We start from the raw sequence: 17,393 nt of genomic DNA on the forward strand, positions 1-17,393 counted from the left end.
AAAATAAAAAATCATAGCAATTGACAGATTGATGGGTGCTAGTTTCCCCATCCCACTCTGAGTTTCACTGGAGTTATTTGGATCTCTAAACGCCATTCCAATCTATGGGGAAAAACTCCTGACAATGAACAGATGTGTTAATGATGAGCTAAGTGCTCCTCAGTATTTATTTTTGCTAAGCAGGTCTATATCCTCTGGGATTGGCCTTCTGATTAACCTAAAGAATTCAGCAGGGAACTCTCGGGTTTTGACTCTCTCTCCTGTATTGGTTTTAGTTGCATCTTACTGCAGGGCTAGGAATCTAACAGTGAAAATCTTCTCAGTCATTCTCACTATCACAAAACATTAAGAATGCTTAAGGTAGGCAATACTGCTGTATCTGGACTATAACTAATGCCTTAATTAATGAGTACGAATACTGTGACAGAACTCCATGGTTATGGTTACATGTAGAGGCATAGATTAAGTAAGCATATTGTAACCTAAGTTTATTGAACAAACAAAAAAAGTAAACACAGGTTGCATGGTGTTGGGGGGGGGGTTTGGGATGGGTGGAACTTTACATTAAAGTAGTTATGAGGAATCACTGGATCGTACCTCACATAGAGAGGTATGAAGTCTACCAATGAGGCTGTAGTGGATTTTGTTGTTATTCTGACCTATACTCAACAACTTGCAGCACAGGAAGGCATGAATATTAGCAGCAACTTCCCGATAATGTGGATTTATGTGAATGCAACATTTAAGAAAATATTAAGGGTTAGAATTTAGAGCTTATAAAGCAGTACAATGTTTGGAAAATATGAAGACATTAGTTCAAGCCATCTTTAGTCCTTTCTTGTCCCAAGTAGCCAAAGGTGTAGCAACTCCTGGACAAAAGAAACAAATGGGTGTGGGGTCCTAAGGGACCCACCCTTGCCAATGGAGTCCAGCAGGTACCAGGCTAAATTGCTCTACAGTATATACACACACGATGTAAGGTAATAGTTATTAAACCATCCATTTGGAAAAAAGTTTGTTGGCAGACTGTCTCACCCACTTTGCAGGTTATTATGAGACAAAAACAGTCTGCCTCTTACACTTGCAACATAGCAACTCATCTGCCTACAGACATTAACAAATGTAAATCACCCTCACTCTAATATGATGCAACAACTAATCAATGTATTACTTGGACAGTCTATATACAAAAAAGCACAGCTGTGCGAGTAACTCGCAGTATAAGAGTGACTGTTTAAGTTATGGAACCACTGCTGTGGAATAACACATCTACAGAAAATACCTGAAGTTGGATACTGGCCCTTTTGTTGTATGTTCTAGAGCTTTTGCATATATCTCCTGTAAGCTGAGCTCTTCCTCTGCCCCAAATGCCAACTCAATTGTCTCCTGCCCCAGAGGGGATATGCACCTCTTCTCCATCCTCGGGTGCACAAGTTACTCCCATTTAGGACCCCACAACCCTTTGGTTCTTTTGCCAGGAGTTGCTTCCCCTTTGATCGCTTGGGGGAAGAAAGGAGTAAAGATGGCTTGAATTGATGTTTGCTTATCCTGTAAGGAATGAATGAGCCATAGTACTGTCACTTTGCTTACAGATAAAGGCCCAGAATGCCCCAGCAGTAGAAGGACAAGCTATTAGCTGCTAACTAAGCCCATCTAGAGCAATCTGTATTTTAAGGTGTTTAGTTTGAGAGTCCTTAGGAATCTGCTTGGAGGTTGGGTCTGAGGGCACACAGAGTTCCCTCTTTACATTTAAAAAAGGTTCAGTGACTACATAGACATGAAAGTTTTCAAAATAAACGGTGCCTCAAATCAGCCAATTCAGACATCTGGCATTCAGGACAGCCACCTTAATATAATCCAATTTTGAAAATGTCAGTTACATTGGAAAGCCCAACTGGACTCTGTTTCAAGACACAGGGGAGAATAAAGGTTTTATTAAGTAATAAGCAGTCTTAAAATGACAGGTGCAAACTCATTCTTAGCAAAGCAAACTGCACTCTCAAGCACTTTGTCACATGCTGACACTTACTGGATTCCTCTGGAATGAAACAGTAGTTATGTACTAACCATAACTTGGGATCTCTGTGTCATCCTATTTCATTATTCATCACATCTGGGTCTTGGATCCAATGTCAGATCCGATATGGAAACTTTACAGAGCAGATTCTAGACTCGAGCTCCTCCCACTCTCATGATCCCTTTCTACCTTCTAACCCTCAGATCAAGTTTGCTGACCAAGGACAGAAACTACAAGACCCCTGGCTACCTACCTCCACATAGACAACAATGGCAACAGATGGAAGCTCAAAGGCCCACATCCCAGCCCTCTTTAGATCCAGCAGAAACAAGGAAAGGGGAAGGAGGGGAGGGCAGGAGGTGATGAATAATGAAATAGGATAACACATATACCAAGTTATGGTAAGTACATAACTATTGCTCTGATGTTATCCATTTCATTATTCAACATGTCTGGGTCAGAATCCCCAGCTACCAAGAACCCCGGGTGGCCCTAAGGAAGAACGTGCTTGAGCACTGTTTAACCAAAAGACACCCTTGCCTCTTGAGATTATACCCAGTTTGTAATGAGCAACAAACGTGTGAGGACCGGACCAAATGGCTACAGCACAAATCTCATCTAAGGACATCTTGGCAGTGAAGGCCAAAGAAGTAGCCACTGACCAAAGAGACTGTGCCCTGGGAGGGTGAGGGAGCTCCATCTTCCTCATGGAGTAAAGCAAAGAAATACAGCCAAAGATTCATTTAGAAATTGTTAATTTTGAAACCCTTTGGCTACGCCGGTTCAGGGAAAAGGCCATAAACAACTGATCAGATTTTCGGAAGGGTTTAGTCCGATGTAAATACAATCAAAGGCGACGATGAACATCCAAGGTGTGGAGGAGATACTCACCCTTGTTAGAGTGATTAGAGAAGAAAACAGGAAATTAGATGTCATGGTTAAGATTTCTTCCGGTAGCGACTTCAGGCATACAATAAGGATTAGTTCATAAAGTCATCCTGTCCTCATGAAAAATAATATATGGTGGTTTAGTAGATAAGGCCTGTAATTCAGAAACCCTCTTGGCCAAGGTAATAGCCACCAGAAAGGCAGTTTTCCATGATAGATATCTGAGATCACTAGAATGAGCAGGCTCAAAAGGACTTTGGGTGAGAGAATGCAGCATCAACTTCAGATCCCAGGGAGGGGCGGGATCTTTGACTGGAGGCCTAAGAAGAAAGATGCCCTTCAAGAAGGTCTTACATAGCCTAGAGGAAAATGTGGGCCCAGCATTGTAATTAAAATTGGAAATGGCTGTCAACTGCAACTTGGTCAAAAAGCTGTCCCCTTCTTGAAAATGGGATGCCAAAAAGAAAAGGATATCTAGAATAGGAGCTCAAAAAGGGTCTATATTATGTTCTGTTGTCCAAAAGGAAAATGCACACGAGAAGCTTGCCTGGACTGCTTTACTATGACTGCAAGTGGAGAAACCACACGGTCAGGCTAAGTGACCGGAGAATGGGCAGAGGTTCTGATGGGTGAGAGATGAGATCCGGAGCAGGATCCAGTAACCAGGAAGGCTACTTGAGATGAGACCTGAGGAAGGGGAACCACACCTGCCAAGGCCAGAAGGGGGCAATGAGAATCATGGTACTCCTCAGTCTGAAGGCTTTCTGAAGTACTTTGGGGATCAGAGGAAGGAGAGAAGGGGAAGGTAAGCATAGATGAGACCCAGACGCCAATAGTGTACAACAGCGGCTCTCGGGGACTGCCCCTCTGGGGGAATTAGGGCAAAGTACTTGCTGCATTTGTTGTTCAACAGGGAAGCAACAGATCACACCAAGGCTTGCCCCAACATGCAAAAGTCTGAGATGCCACTGACAGATTGAGGGACCACTCATGTGGAGTCAGGAGAGACCTGCTGAGCTGGTCCAGCAAGACGCTGAATTCTCTGGGTGTGTGTGTTGCAAGGAGGAAGTGAGTGGAGGAGATCGCCCATTCCCAAACCCTCATGGCTTCTCTGCACAACGGGTATGAACATGTTCCACCCTGCTTACTGATGTACCAGACCACCGAATATGTCTGTGTGAATCGCCACCGTCCCAGGAGGAAGGCAATCCTGAGAGACTTCCAACATGAAGACAACAGTCCTCATCTCCAGGACATTTACGTGTAATTTGGTTTCTGAGGGGGTTCACGTGCCTTGGACCGTTCTGCCCTAAAAATGACCCTTCAGACCCTAACAAGGAAGCATCTGTGGTCACTGTGGCCATGGGAGGTATAAGAGAAAAATGCCTGCCCTGAAGGAGATTGTCCGACTGAAGCCACCACAGCAGGTGCCATCTGCAACTAGGGTCAATGGGATAGACACAGACATTGGATGAGTTAGGATAGACCACAGTACTGCCAGAGTCCACTGAAGCACCCACATGTGGTATCACGCCAGAGGGACGTGGAGAATTGATGCCAACATGGAACCCAGTGCCCTCAAAATGAGGTAAGCTGGTGGTGAGTGAATCTCTAATATGGCCTTGACCTGTTGTCTGATCAAGTCTACTCTGTGGGGGAGGGGGGGATGCTGCAATCTCTGTAGCTGTATTGAGATGAGTGCCATTAAACTCCAGACTCTGTACTGGGGACAGCTTTGACATCACCAAGCTGATGGTAATCCCTAGCTTCTGGAATGTGTGTGACAGGTACTGTGTGACAGAAACAAGTTAATGCTTGGTGGGAGGTGGGAGGAGTCAATCATCCAAGTTCGGAAAGACCTGAAATCCCTGAAGCCTCAGGTGAGCCGTTACAACTGTTATGCATTTGGTAAACACTTTGGAGGTTGTGGTAAGTCCAAATGGTAGAGCTCTGAACTGGAAATGACTGGCTCTGATCCGGAAGCGCAAATGTCTCCTGGAGTGCCTGTCTATTTTGATATGATAGTAGCCATCCTGGAGGTCTATGGAGCACATTCATTCATCCTTCTGCAACCAGGGCAAGATGGACTGAACAGTGGCCATCCATAACTTTGACTTCTTGACCGATAAGTTCAGCTTGCTGAGGTCCAAAATCTGGAGGTCCCCTGTCTTTTTTTGGCACTAAAAAGAAGCAGGAATGAGTTCCGGGTCCTCTTTGCCCTGTCAGGACTTCCTGGATGGCTCTTTTTTTCTAGAAGTGCTAGAATTTCTTGTTGGGCCAGTTCTCTCTGACTGGCTGGCACGCTGGGGAGAACTTTTTTCTTAAGTGTAGCTTGTTGGGAAAACGGAATATAATAGCCCCTGGATATAAATCTTGAGCACCCACTGATAGATTGTTATGGACGCCGAGGCACTTGGGTGCAACAAAAAATGACCCCTGACTGCCTCCAGGGCAGAACAGCCGGGGAACACCTCAGGGGCACCGAAAGGGCTTCTCAGAGAAGGATTCCCTGGAGCCCTGATTTTGAGGACTCCTCTGCCTCTAGAGTGGCATCTACCACTGAAACTCCTTCCCCTGCATCTGGAACAGGAATCCTCAGGAGCATCCTGGAAGGAACCCTGCAACTTGTGGATCCAGAGCTTTTTGCTGCTCCATTGTTTTTTGGAAAAGGAACTTTGGGGAGTAGAAAATTGGATCCCGAATGCTGACACAGTCTTGCCCTCCTGCTCACTGCGGGTTAGGGTTTCTTTGACAGAAGGTCCAAACAAAGAGGAGCCATTGAAAGGGGCATTAATAAAAAGACACCTTGAAGGGCTCTGCAACCCACAGACACATCCAGGCATGCCGCTTGATGGCAACGCCTGCACCAGACACTCGAGAGGTAACTTCTGCCGCACTGGAAATTAACCTCATCGAAGAACTGGAAACAGAGGAGAGAGGAGAGAGCTTGGGAGATATCTTCTTGAATTTCTCCGCTGGCATCAACTCCGAGAGACACTTGGTGAGCTCAGAGACCAGACCTTATCTGCTTTCTTTGGAACCAGTTCCACAGTGTCACGTTCCTTCCATGCTCTGTGTGCAATGAGATCAACCAACTTGTCCGCAGGAGGAGGGAGACCCAGGAATTAGATGGGCCCATCCCTACCACCTTCAGAAACACAGACTCCTCCAAGGATGGGGGCTGGGGAGACCAACTGCCTTTCTGCTTCAACAGCTCCAGAATATCTCCAAAGCAGACATTGTCTGGCGGAGATCTGGGGGACTCATTCCCTTACTCGAAATCTGTATTCTCTGTGAGAGACACCATAGGTGCCTCCACTTGCACAATCTCTTTCGAGGCGGATCTTCCATTAGGGACTCCGGAAAGGACTCTGAAGAGGGGAACCACTGGGGTTTTAGAAGCCTGAAGACCACCTCAGGAGGGCTGACCTTGGACAGGATGAATGGGCTCAGGGCACCTGACAGCGGACTGGGGGGTTCTTGGAAGGGGTAAGATACTACCTCCCAACTTGGAGAAGGTCCGCTTTACCACCCGGAAGGCCGAATGACTCAAGGAAACTCCATTCCCAGTACCCTGTAGCTGAAATCACCAGGGAAGGGGAAGCAGAGCCTGTCCTGGTCCCCTCAGACAGTACAGGTCCAGAGCTGTTGATGGCTGATGCCCCCAAGGGAAGGGAACAATCTGACAAACCCACACTGGAACCCCTCCCCAGGGATCCAGCACAGACCTCTCAGAGGTGGGACCCGTTCTGGTCTGAACCCACAGGAACCAAGCTAGTCAGGGACCCTGGAGGACCATGGATTCTGAAACAATCGGTAAAGAAGTCAGCTTAGGGGCCGGGGAAGCTAAAAGACCCATCTCTATCACCTGGGCCCTACAGAAACTTATCATCATGTTCATGTCCGAGGGCAAGATGCTCCTAGAGGACCTGGAAGAGGCAGAGGAATGTATGGATTTGGAAGGGGAAACCCAACGAGACCCCATCACCACTCTATGGTGTTCCCAATCTGGGGAACAGTGCCGACATCTAGGATCTGAAGGCTTTGGCTCCCTATGAGGTCCAATTGGGGAGCCTATGACCACTAGCTCTGGATCAGACGAACATATTAGATATGAGCCCTGAGAAACAGTCTGCCTCTGATCCGAGGGGACAGCTGTGGGATTCCAGGGTCTCTGATCCAAACAGACTTTGGTCCAGAAGGAGGATCTTGGGCCTTTGGATCTAAAGGGGTGCGATCTGAAAGCCTCAGCCATTTCTGAGAATGAAGTGGAGAAGCCCCTGGGGAGGCAGAAGAGGCTTTCCTCTTGGACTTTCTATGGATGCTGGAGGAGGGGGAGCTGGAAACAAAGGACCACCCCCCCCTTGGGCCATGCCCTAGAGCAACAACTTATTGCGCCGGTCCGCAAACAGCACATTCAGTCTCGAGGTGGTCGGATCTCAAACAGTAAATGCACTTCTTATGCATCAGAGTTAGGCATCTTAATCTCAACACCACCACCTCTTAAACCTGGTAAGTTTTCTCTGACATGGTCCTACCAAAATATTCATGTCAAAAAACACACAGACCAACACCTACAAATCCAAAAAAGTACAGTTTTGTACCTACCATAAATGTAGATGTTCGAGGATCCACATTGCTGCAGTCCTAACTATTGGGTAGTCCGCTGTCCAGTCGGCCCGAATACCAAAGTATATGGCTGACGTCGGTCAGGGCGCATTAGACTGACGTCAGTACGTCAGGGTACTAATGCGCATGACCGACGTCATATCCTCAGTCTTTTCTTGCCCCAGATGTAAGAAGACCCTGAAAAGCTAAGGCCAAAACCAAAAATTCCAAACATACCTGCACCAAAAATATGTACAATATATACAAAATTACCAGAATATAACCTCACCTACACAACCACCCTTAAACACAGAGGGGAAGGAAGGAGGGAGGGTAAATTGGACTGCAGCAATGTGGATCCTCGAACATCTACATTTATGGTAGGTACAAAACTGTACTATGTTCTTCATTCCACATTGCTGCAGTCCTAACTATTGGGTAGAATCCCAAAGCAGAGATAAGGGAGGCTGGCAAATCATAAGGAAGCAGGAACTGACAACATGCCTTGCAAAATAGCTGTGGCAAAACCAGCCCTAGACTTAGAGTAGAGAGGAAGGTGACAATGCTTAGAGAAAGTATGCACTGAACTCCAAGTAGCTGCCTCCAAAATATCCTTAGTGGCCACCCCTTAGAAATGCTGTAGAAGTGGCAGTAGCCCTAGTGGAATGAGGCCTAATTCCAGCTGGAATCTCCTTGCCATGATGGGAATAACAAAATGCAATGCAAAACCCAATCCACCTAGAAATAGTTTGTTTTGACACAGGCTTGCCCTCTTGAACCCAAAGCAAAAGAAACAAACAACTGCTGAGACTGCCTAAAATCCTTAGTCCTGCTCAAATAATAACGCAATTGCCTGTGTACATCTAAAGTGTGCAAAATCTTTTCCCCTTTATTTTGGGGATCTGCATAAAAAGTAGGCAAATGAATAGTTTGGTTTAAAGCCACACTAGAAACCACCTTAGGCATAAAGGAAGGATTAGTACGTAAAGATACCCTATCCTTATGAAAAATCAAAAGGCTCTACCGCCATAAGGGCCTGCAACTCAGAAACCCTTCTTGCAGAAGTAATGGCCAACAAAAAAGCAGTCTTCCATGACAAATATTTCAATTCAGCAGTAGCCGCAGGCTCAAAAGGTTGTAGAGTAAGTTTCTCCAACACAAAATTGAGATCCCAAGCAGGAGTAGGAGCTCTACGTGGGGTCTTATATTCTTTGCCCCTCTAAGAAATTGCTTGAACAAAGGATGCGAAAACAATGGTGGGTCACAATCATAGTGAGCTGAAATTGCTGCAGCATGAATCTTAATGGAAGAGAAAGACAAACCTTTGTCCAATAACTCAGTAAGATATTGAAGAGCCACACTCAAATTAGGCTCAGAGATCTCCAAATTGTTTGCTGCACTCCAAAATAAAAATCTCTTCCATTTTTCTGCACACTTTCCTTGTACTAGGTCTTCTGGCTTCCATAATCACATTTAAAACTTGTTGAGGAAGTTGAGACCTGCTGTCTTTCAAAACAGAATATGCCAGGCTGTTAGATGAAGAGATTGAAGCTTGACATTGAGCAGGTGACCGTCCCTCTGAGACAACAGGTGTGGAATCAAGGGTAAAGGCCATGGAGGCTTCCTTACCAGACTCCTCAGTAATGGGTACCAGTGCTGCCGAGGCCAATCTGGAGCTATTAAAATCATCCTTGGCTTGTCTTGTCTGACCTTTAGAAGCACCTTTGGGAGAAGAGGCAGAGGTGGAAAAGCATACACATGAAGATTTTTCCAACTGAAAGAAAGAGCATCCACTTTCCAAGCTGTGTGATGAAACCTCTTTGTGCAAAACTTTGGCAGCTGGTGGTTTAGTGGAGAAGCGAACAGATCTATGTCTGGAGTTCCCCATGACACTGTCAATTTTGAAATACATGAAGATCCAGTTTCCACTCGTGGGGATCCATGATTTGTCTGCTTAACACATCTGCTAAGGAGTTCTGTGCTCCGGCAGAAACCTTGCCTGAAGAGTTAGTTGCAAGCTGAGCGCAGTCTCCCATAAAATCATTGCTTGCCTGCACAATGGGTAAGAATGTGTTCCCCTTGTTTGTTGATGTACCACATGACAGTTGTGTTGTCTGTTAGAATCAACACCTGCCCTGGAAGAAGTAACTCCTTGAAAGCCATTAATGCAAACTGGACTGCTAACATCTCTTTCATGTTGATATGTAGATGCTGTAGTCTGGCAGGCCACTTGTCTTGTATCCACTTTCCATTTAGATGAGCTCCCCAAGCAATGTCTGAGGCATCTGTCGTTAGAATCTGACTCGCCTCTGGCCGGGTCACAGAGAGTCCCTTGTTTAGGTGACATTCCTGAGCCCACCACAAAAATTCCTTTTGAATGCAAGGTATTATTTGAATGACAGTGTCCAAATCCTGGCAGTGCTGTGTCCATACATTTTGAGATACCATTGCAGCTTCCTCATATGCAGTTTGGCATTGGGAAGCACCAGAATACAAGATGCCATGAACCCTAAGGCTTGAAGGACTGTCCTTGCAGTCAGCCCGGACTGAAGAGATAGTTGATGGAAGTAACTGGAAAGATTCTTTTGTTTGTCCGGGGTTAAAAGGCCATCTGGGCTGCTGTATTCAGTCTCACACCCAGAAAGCACATGTCTTGAGAGGGTACTAGACTGGACTTTATTTTGTTCACAGAATACCCTAGGCATCTTAGCACTGCTATGACATAATCCAAATGCTGTAGAAGGTCTTCCTTTTCTTGAGCTAGAATCAGGCAGTCGTCCAAGTAAGGATAGATTTGAATTCCTTTTAGCCTGAAGTAAGCTATCACTGGAGCCAGAACCTTTGTGAATACTCTGGGCGCAGTGGATAAGCCAAAGGGCAATGCAGAGAACTGATAATGAGAATTTCCAGCTCGAAAACGCAGATACTTCCTGCAACTTAGTCTTATAGGCACATGAAGGTAAGCTTCCTTGAGATCTAAAGTTACCATCCAGTGATCCTTGCCCAGCAGAGGTAAAAGCTGTTGTAACGCCAACATTTTGAACTTGGGAATGTCCAGATAAGTGTTGAGGATAGATAAATCCAAAATTGGCCTCCACGTGTTCCCCTTCTTGGGTACTAGGAACAGGCGAGAATAAAATCCTAGGCCCCTTTCTGGCACAGGAACTGGCTGAATGGCCCCTATGTGGAGCAACAGAGAAATTTGCTTGTGAGCCTCTTGTCTTTGTAGAGGAGGAATGTCTGGCATGCCTTTGAAAGGAGGCATGGTATGGAAATAAAACCTGTAACCGTGGTGAATGATATCCAGAACCCATCTGTCTTGGGTAATTAAATCCCAATTTTCTTTGAAAAGAGACAGCCTTCCTCCCAAAGGTGCTGCCAGGCGAGAATGTACTGGCAGCTGAAAAGGCAGGTCATTGGGTCTGCTTACGAAAGGACTGACCCCTGCCCTCACCAGAAGTCTGAGCAGGGGAACTCCCTGTCCTAGGCCTAAAAGAACCTTGAGCTCTGCCCCTACCACGCCTAGACCTACCCCTAGACTGGGAATCATAAGCAGGATAAGTCCATCCCTTAGTAGGCCAATTTCTACTAAACTTGGAGGCTGCACCTGCAAAAAATCCTTAACAGTTTGCATAGACTTAGCCTTGTCCTCCATTTTCTTTAAGACTGCTTCCACAGGCTAACCAAACAACACATCAGACTGCAAAGGAGCATCCAAAATCCTTGTTTTAACATGCTCAGCTAAATTCTGATCTCTCAACCAGGCATGCCTACGAAGAACAGAACCAGTGGCAGCCACCCTCGAGGAGGCCTGCACAGCATCAAAACCACATTGCAAGGAATGTTTACCCACCTGTTCAGACACATGAACTAAATCCTGCAACTCTTTACACTCAGTACCTTCTGCCAGAGCATCCACCTTAGATTTCAATTGTGAAAGGAGATAATTCTGATATTTTAACATGTGAAACTGACAATTCAACGCCCTCATGGCTAAAGTGGAAGAAGTATACACTTTCTTTCCCCATCTATCCAAAGCCCTTGCCTCTTTATCAGGAGGAACAGGATTTTTAACAACAGAGGCCTTCACACCTTTAGGCCCCTGAGAGACAGTTTCGGGTCTGCCCTAGGACTCTTAAAAGATACTTATGAGCTTCAGGCACCCTATAGTACCTATCCGGTTTAACTGGGGCAGGAGGCAAAGAATCAGGATTGAGGGAAGCCTCTGCAAAACATCTTCCACCACATTCAGAACAGGAGGTATAGCTAAAGGCCTATGCTGGGGTAAAACAAGAATTCCCTAAGCCTCTTCCTGGAATCAGAGAAATCTTGACCTTCCCATTTAAAATCCTCCCTCATGGAATGCAGAGTCTCTGAAAATCAAAAATCCTCAGGAGGAGAAGCTGAAGGAGTAGAATCATCCACATCAGAATCAGAATAAGGAGGATACTCCTGCAAGTCTTCAGCCGAAGACTCAGAAGCCTCCGAACATTGCTCAAAACTCTCAAACTCAGGTTCCACCCTAGGCCTCAAATCAGGAGCGGGCAAACAACCTGTAATCATAGAAATCAAATGCTCTGCCATTTTAAGCATATGTTTCTTAGGCAAAGACCCTGAAGCACTAGGAGAAACCCCACTGAAGTTAAACTTGGCCTGCCTCTCAAAGAAGCCTTGGAAACAGAAGGGAGGCTCTAACCACCTTAGGAAGAGAGGGAAGAACAGCCACCTGAGAAGCCCCTCAGCCTGGCCTACTTCCTGCAGGATACATCCTGTAACAGTAAAGTCTCTCCCTGAGACTCCAAAGAAACACCTGGCAAAACCTCCGGCTCCACTGAGCCTTCTAAAGATCCGGCGTCTGGGACTGTCGGTTCTTCCACTCTAGGCTTTGCTGCTTTGTCCTTGCGCTTTTTGGCGAAGCGCGCCGGAGCCTCCGACGGCATTTTATAATTACAACGCTTCCCAAAACTAACCTGGCACAGTCTAACCTTCTCTTAATAGTGCGTTTGTTAAATCTAGCACAAGAGCGGCATCCAACAACGCCGTGCTCAGGCCCTAAACAAGGTATACACAAAGTATGGTAATCCCTATGAGGTATCTGTTTCCCACAAGAAATACAGTTATTCACTTTTTCTGACATCCGGTTAAATACTGAGGCAAGAAAAACCAAAATATTCCCAACGGGTACTTAGCCAACTTTGATTCGGTCTGAAACTCTGACTTCAGAAACTTTCAGAACGCCAACCTGCACTCGCAAAATTGCTTCTGCATCGGACCATGCGGCAAAAAAGACTGAGGATATGACGTCGGTCATGCGCATTAGTACCCTGACGTACTGACGTCAGTCTAATGCGCCCTGACCGACGTCAGCCATATACTTTGGTATTCGGGCCGACTGGACAGCGGACTACCCAATAGTTAGGACTGCAGCAATGTGGAATGAAGAACATCAGACAAAGCCAATAAACAGAACTACACACACACAAAAAGATAAATCTACCAAGCCCAAAAAAAACCCAAACACTAAGGGGGAGGGACTGGGGGGGGGGGGGGTTGCCAAGTGCCAAAATACAAAAAAAAAAAAAAAAAACCTAATGCTTCACAATAACTAAGAACAAAGGAAGGGGAGGAAGCAAGTAGCTAGACTACACTATACTAACTCCTAAATGAACAAAATTTTAAACACTTAGCTGAATACTTTGAAGAAAAACCCCAGAAAGAATGCTGAGTCTCCAAAACGAGTCTGTAAGCAAACCATGGCAAACAAGATCTGGGGGTTTGAAGGCAGAAAGGGATTATGGGAGTGTAAGAAGCTCAAGCCTAGAATCTGCTCTGTAAGGTTGCCGGATCGGATCACACATCGGCTCAGAGACCCAGACATGACAAATAATGAAATGGATAACATCAGATCCAATTACTGAAGCCAATGATCTTCACCTTTGTTCCTGAGCATTATTCGAGGTGAAGAAATGATTCCAGTTAGGACAATTGTCTTACCTGCATTTTTAACATGCATGGAAAGTTCTGACATGCTCCATCCATGTCCTTTTTCAGGGTTTTACAACTCAAAATGTATATGTCCACATACATTACTACTGTCACAGTCATATCTGTCAGAAGTTAGTCATATCTGTCAGAAGTTACAGTCATATCCGTCAGAAGTTACAGTCATATCTGTCAGAAGTTACAGTCCTTAGACCCCTTGTAACATAGATCCTGGAGCTGAAAGGCAACTCACTGCAACCCTTTCCTTCTCCAACCCTGTGAGTGATGAACCAGTGTGTGCCCAACACTAGTCACCTGGCCCTAAAATGTTTCTATTGCTGCTATAGTTCATATTGATAGATTTGGGAGTGTTCTGTTCAGGTTGACTATGAGAGGTATGCATAAGGTGGACAAGTGGCCAGATTTCTGCCAAGTTAGTCTTCATATTTCCAGGAGGCTCTGGAGAGCTCATGTTTACAGACTCAGCATAAGACATTCTAGTTTGATTAGGGAAGGATCATGGTGGAGATCCAAGTTTTAGGTGTGAGGACAGACTCCAAAGTATTTACACCTCTCACTGATGAAATTGTTAGTGCTGAATGTGAGTTCATTAATTGTGAGAATAAGGCAGTCTGTACAATGTTAGTAGAATTTGTGATAAAATGATGCCAAAGGAGGTGAAACTAGCAGGCTGACCTTATTCTTGTCCAGTGTTTAGGCACTTGAACAAATAAAGTAAATGCAGCACTAATCAAAATAGGAAACTATGACAGAGAGGGTATCTCAAAGCTTAAACAGTCTAAAGGGATGAAACTCCCATTTAGATTCCCTAGTGTTCACTAGTGCAAAGTAGATAAGAGGAGACTGGAAGAAGCTAGCAAATACAACTTTACAGTAAGGATAGGCAACTCAAGGGACACCATGTTTAAAAGAGCAGCACAGCTGGTCTTTGTGAAGACGCAGCATTCTGGTTGTATGGAACAGAATGGGAGTGGCAAGTTTATTTAAATAGCTTGTGGTAAGATTTCACAAAATGATACTTCTATCCTGATGTCAACCAATAAAAAAGGAGAGGAAAAAGAAAGCTATGGTCAAAATTATCATATGAGACAGACATGACACACACTGGGTTTAAGAAAACAAGAATGGGCTGAAAACTTTCTTGTACACTTAGCTATGTTGCTGAATGGCCTAAATATTAATTTGCTGACTCATTAATAACTTCACTGCTTCAAATTACTCACTTACCCTAAATAACACTTAGTATCATTTCTATATACCACTTTACCCCTTTCATTCCAGATCATGCTTCTTTTCCTTTCAAATCCATCATCCCATTTCTGCATCTATCATTGCTGTAATATTTCATTGTCTAACAATCTAAAAAGGATTTGCATATTATGTAATGTTGAGGTATAGTTAGTTTTTTAACAAAATGTGGCAATTTATTTCATCCTCACCATTGCAGTCAGGGTTGTGGCTGAAAAGGGTCTCTGGAGTACCCCAATTACGTGATTAAACTGAAATAAAATATATAAAACAAAAGCATAACACGCATTTAATTCTATGCTTACTGACAAAATATGTTTATCTGCAAACACTGTTTTTAAAGATTTCATGTATATCAATGCACTTTGCTTTACAACTAAATAAACCACTCCCTTACCTGATAAAAGGTATATTAGTCAGAAAGTTTGGGATTAAACTATCATAGTTTCTTTTTTTTTTTTTTTTTTTTTTTGATCGCTTGTTTGTGTGCATAATAATGATTTTCGACTGGTAACAGACTGTCTACCCTGCTTGGATAACTTCTAAATACCTAACAGTGTTAATAATTCTGTATAATAATAGCATAAATTTTTATTTTTTTGATTTAGGATGTTTAAGTTCGCTATTTCTACTACAATTTTCTGATTTTTTTTAGTTTAATACATAGTAATTAACTAGACAAAGGAACTGAAAAACTGCCACACCGAGAAGTTTCTTGCACTGTTTTATGGATTTCCAAGCAATATCAGAGGTCATACTGTCTATTCAATTTCCCCTTCATAATTAATATGCACCTGGTAATTTATAGCTCAAAATTTAACAGTTATGGGGATATATACTTTTTCAGAAGCATGTCAGGATTCTGCTTTCCTTACATATTCTAGCCTGGTATCAGCTTATGTCACTTAATGACTTTCAGAGAAGCAAGATCTGTGGTACTAGGATGACGACAGCTTGCCAGACTTACTGTGAACAGGATCTGGTAGTCTGGCTCTTATGGATGCTGACTCAAAAGAAAAGCACTTGTGTACACCAGTATGATGGAGAAAGTTGATACGACTGGCTTAGGCTTGTCCATGCTAAAGAGGTCCACATAGCAGTCACCATGATAGTAGATTAACAACATCAGAATGCTCCCACATAAAATTCAGAATGTCACCAAAAGAAAAATACACAGAGGTGAAAGATGAAATTGTTTCCTCATCAAAATAATTAAAATGATGAAATCTTAAGAATCTAATAATTCAGACTGTGGTGACTCCCTTCTAGTCTTTCATGAAAAGGGCACTTCTGAGACAGGGTACTGCACTGATAGTGGGCTACTTCCACTGCCAGCAAGTGACATACACTGAACTTTAGCTGTAACGTCAGTTTGAGTATGGACAGCTGAGCCTCGGGTGTTAGGACCTACCTTACGGACAGAATAGTATCAGTTGACTGAATATGTATAGAAAGAAGGGCCTATTCATATATTAAGGACGGTCCACATTATTGTATCTACCTACTCCATAGGGTATATTCCAACTCACAGTTCAGAAATCTTGTTGCATTTATTATGGTCAGATACACTGCATGAAATTTGTTAACATTTTAAATTTGACAGACACTGTCTGATTCTAAACACTCAAAATTCTAATTGACTGCTGACTAACTGATCTTTGCTAGCCTCCTTCAATTTCTTCCTTTCATCCAACCTTAGTGTAGTACTGTCTTACCTTTAGATTTTCTGTTCTGCTCTCTTCAACGATAGCAGTCGTCATTGGCCAGGTTAAAATTCCAGGAACAATTTTACGATTCACCATAGTTATAGCATTAGAAAATTTATCCAAGGACTCCATAAATCTATCAAGATTCAAACAAAAATATTATCAATATACCCTAAATACACATATTTTTCCTTAACAAAAGTATCACACATTACTATTCCAATCAATGACATGCTAATTATACAACTGTCAGTTTAGGACACAAATCGTTAGACTAAGAAAGAGGATTATGACCAAGTCTTTCATCATAACCAACTTGTGTGTGTTTGAGACAAGAATGTCAAGAAATTCAAGAGTGAAAAAAAGGAAGCTCAATAGGTGAATAGTACAGTTTTGTACCTACCATAAATGTAGATGTCCGATAGATATGCAACTGCAGTCCTTACATATGGGTTTGTCCTGCCTCAGGCAGCCCTTCGGTCGGCCGGATTCCAAAGTCTGGGTCCGGCGTCGGCTGATGTCACCTCCTCCCCGACGTCAGAGCGGCTGGGGTATAAAAGCATCAGTCGACGCCATCTTCTTCAGTGTTTCTTGCCCCAGATGCCAGGTGCCCTCCAAAGAAGGCTAAATTTAGAAACTAGATTAAAAATTCTAGACATACACAACAGTAATAAACAGATACACCATAACAGATATCCCCAGCTAATTTGAAAAAGGGGAAGTGGACCCAAAAGGAGAATATACAGAGGGGTAGGAGGGAGGGAAAACCTGACTGCAGTTGCATATCTATAGGACATCTACATTTATGGTAGGTACAAAACTGTACTATGTCCTTCAAGAATGCAACTGCAGTCCTTACATATGGGTTGAATACCATAGCCAAGCTGGGAGTGGTAGGCTCTAAGATAAAGATGGTGTAGCTA

General features: G+C 43.9%; 1 protein-coding gene across 1 annotated transcript in view; it reads right to left on the reverse strand.

The window, feature by feature from the left end:
• TTC3 (tetratricopeptide repeat domain 3) overlaps positions 1 to 17,393 on the reverse strand; it is a gene marked incomplete in the record, with an annotated part of 2,769,029 nt that overhangs the window by 2,243,276 nt on the left and 508,360 nt on the right. The window contains 1 exon segment of the mRNA XM_044072025.1: positions 16,480 to 16,606. Coding sequence (XP_043927960.1) covers positions 16,480 to 16,606 — 127 coding nt within the window.

The sequence above is a fragment of the Protopterus annectens genome, chromosome 5.part0 (assembly GCF_019279795.1).
Source record: "Protopterus annectens isolate FY-2018-M chromosome 5.part0, PAN1.0, whole genome shotgun sequence".
NCBI lineage: Eukaryota > Metazoa > Chordata > Ceratodontiformes > Protopteridae > Protopterus > Protopterus annectens.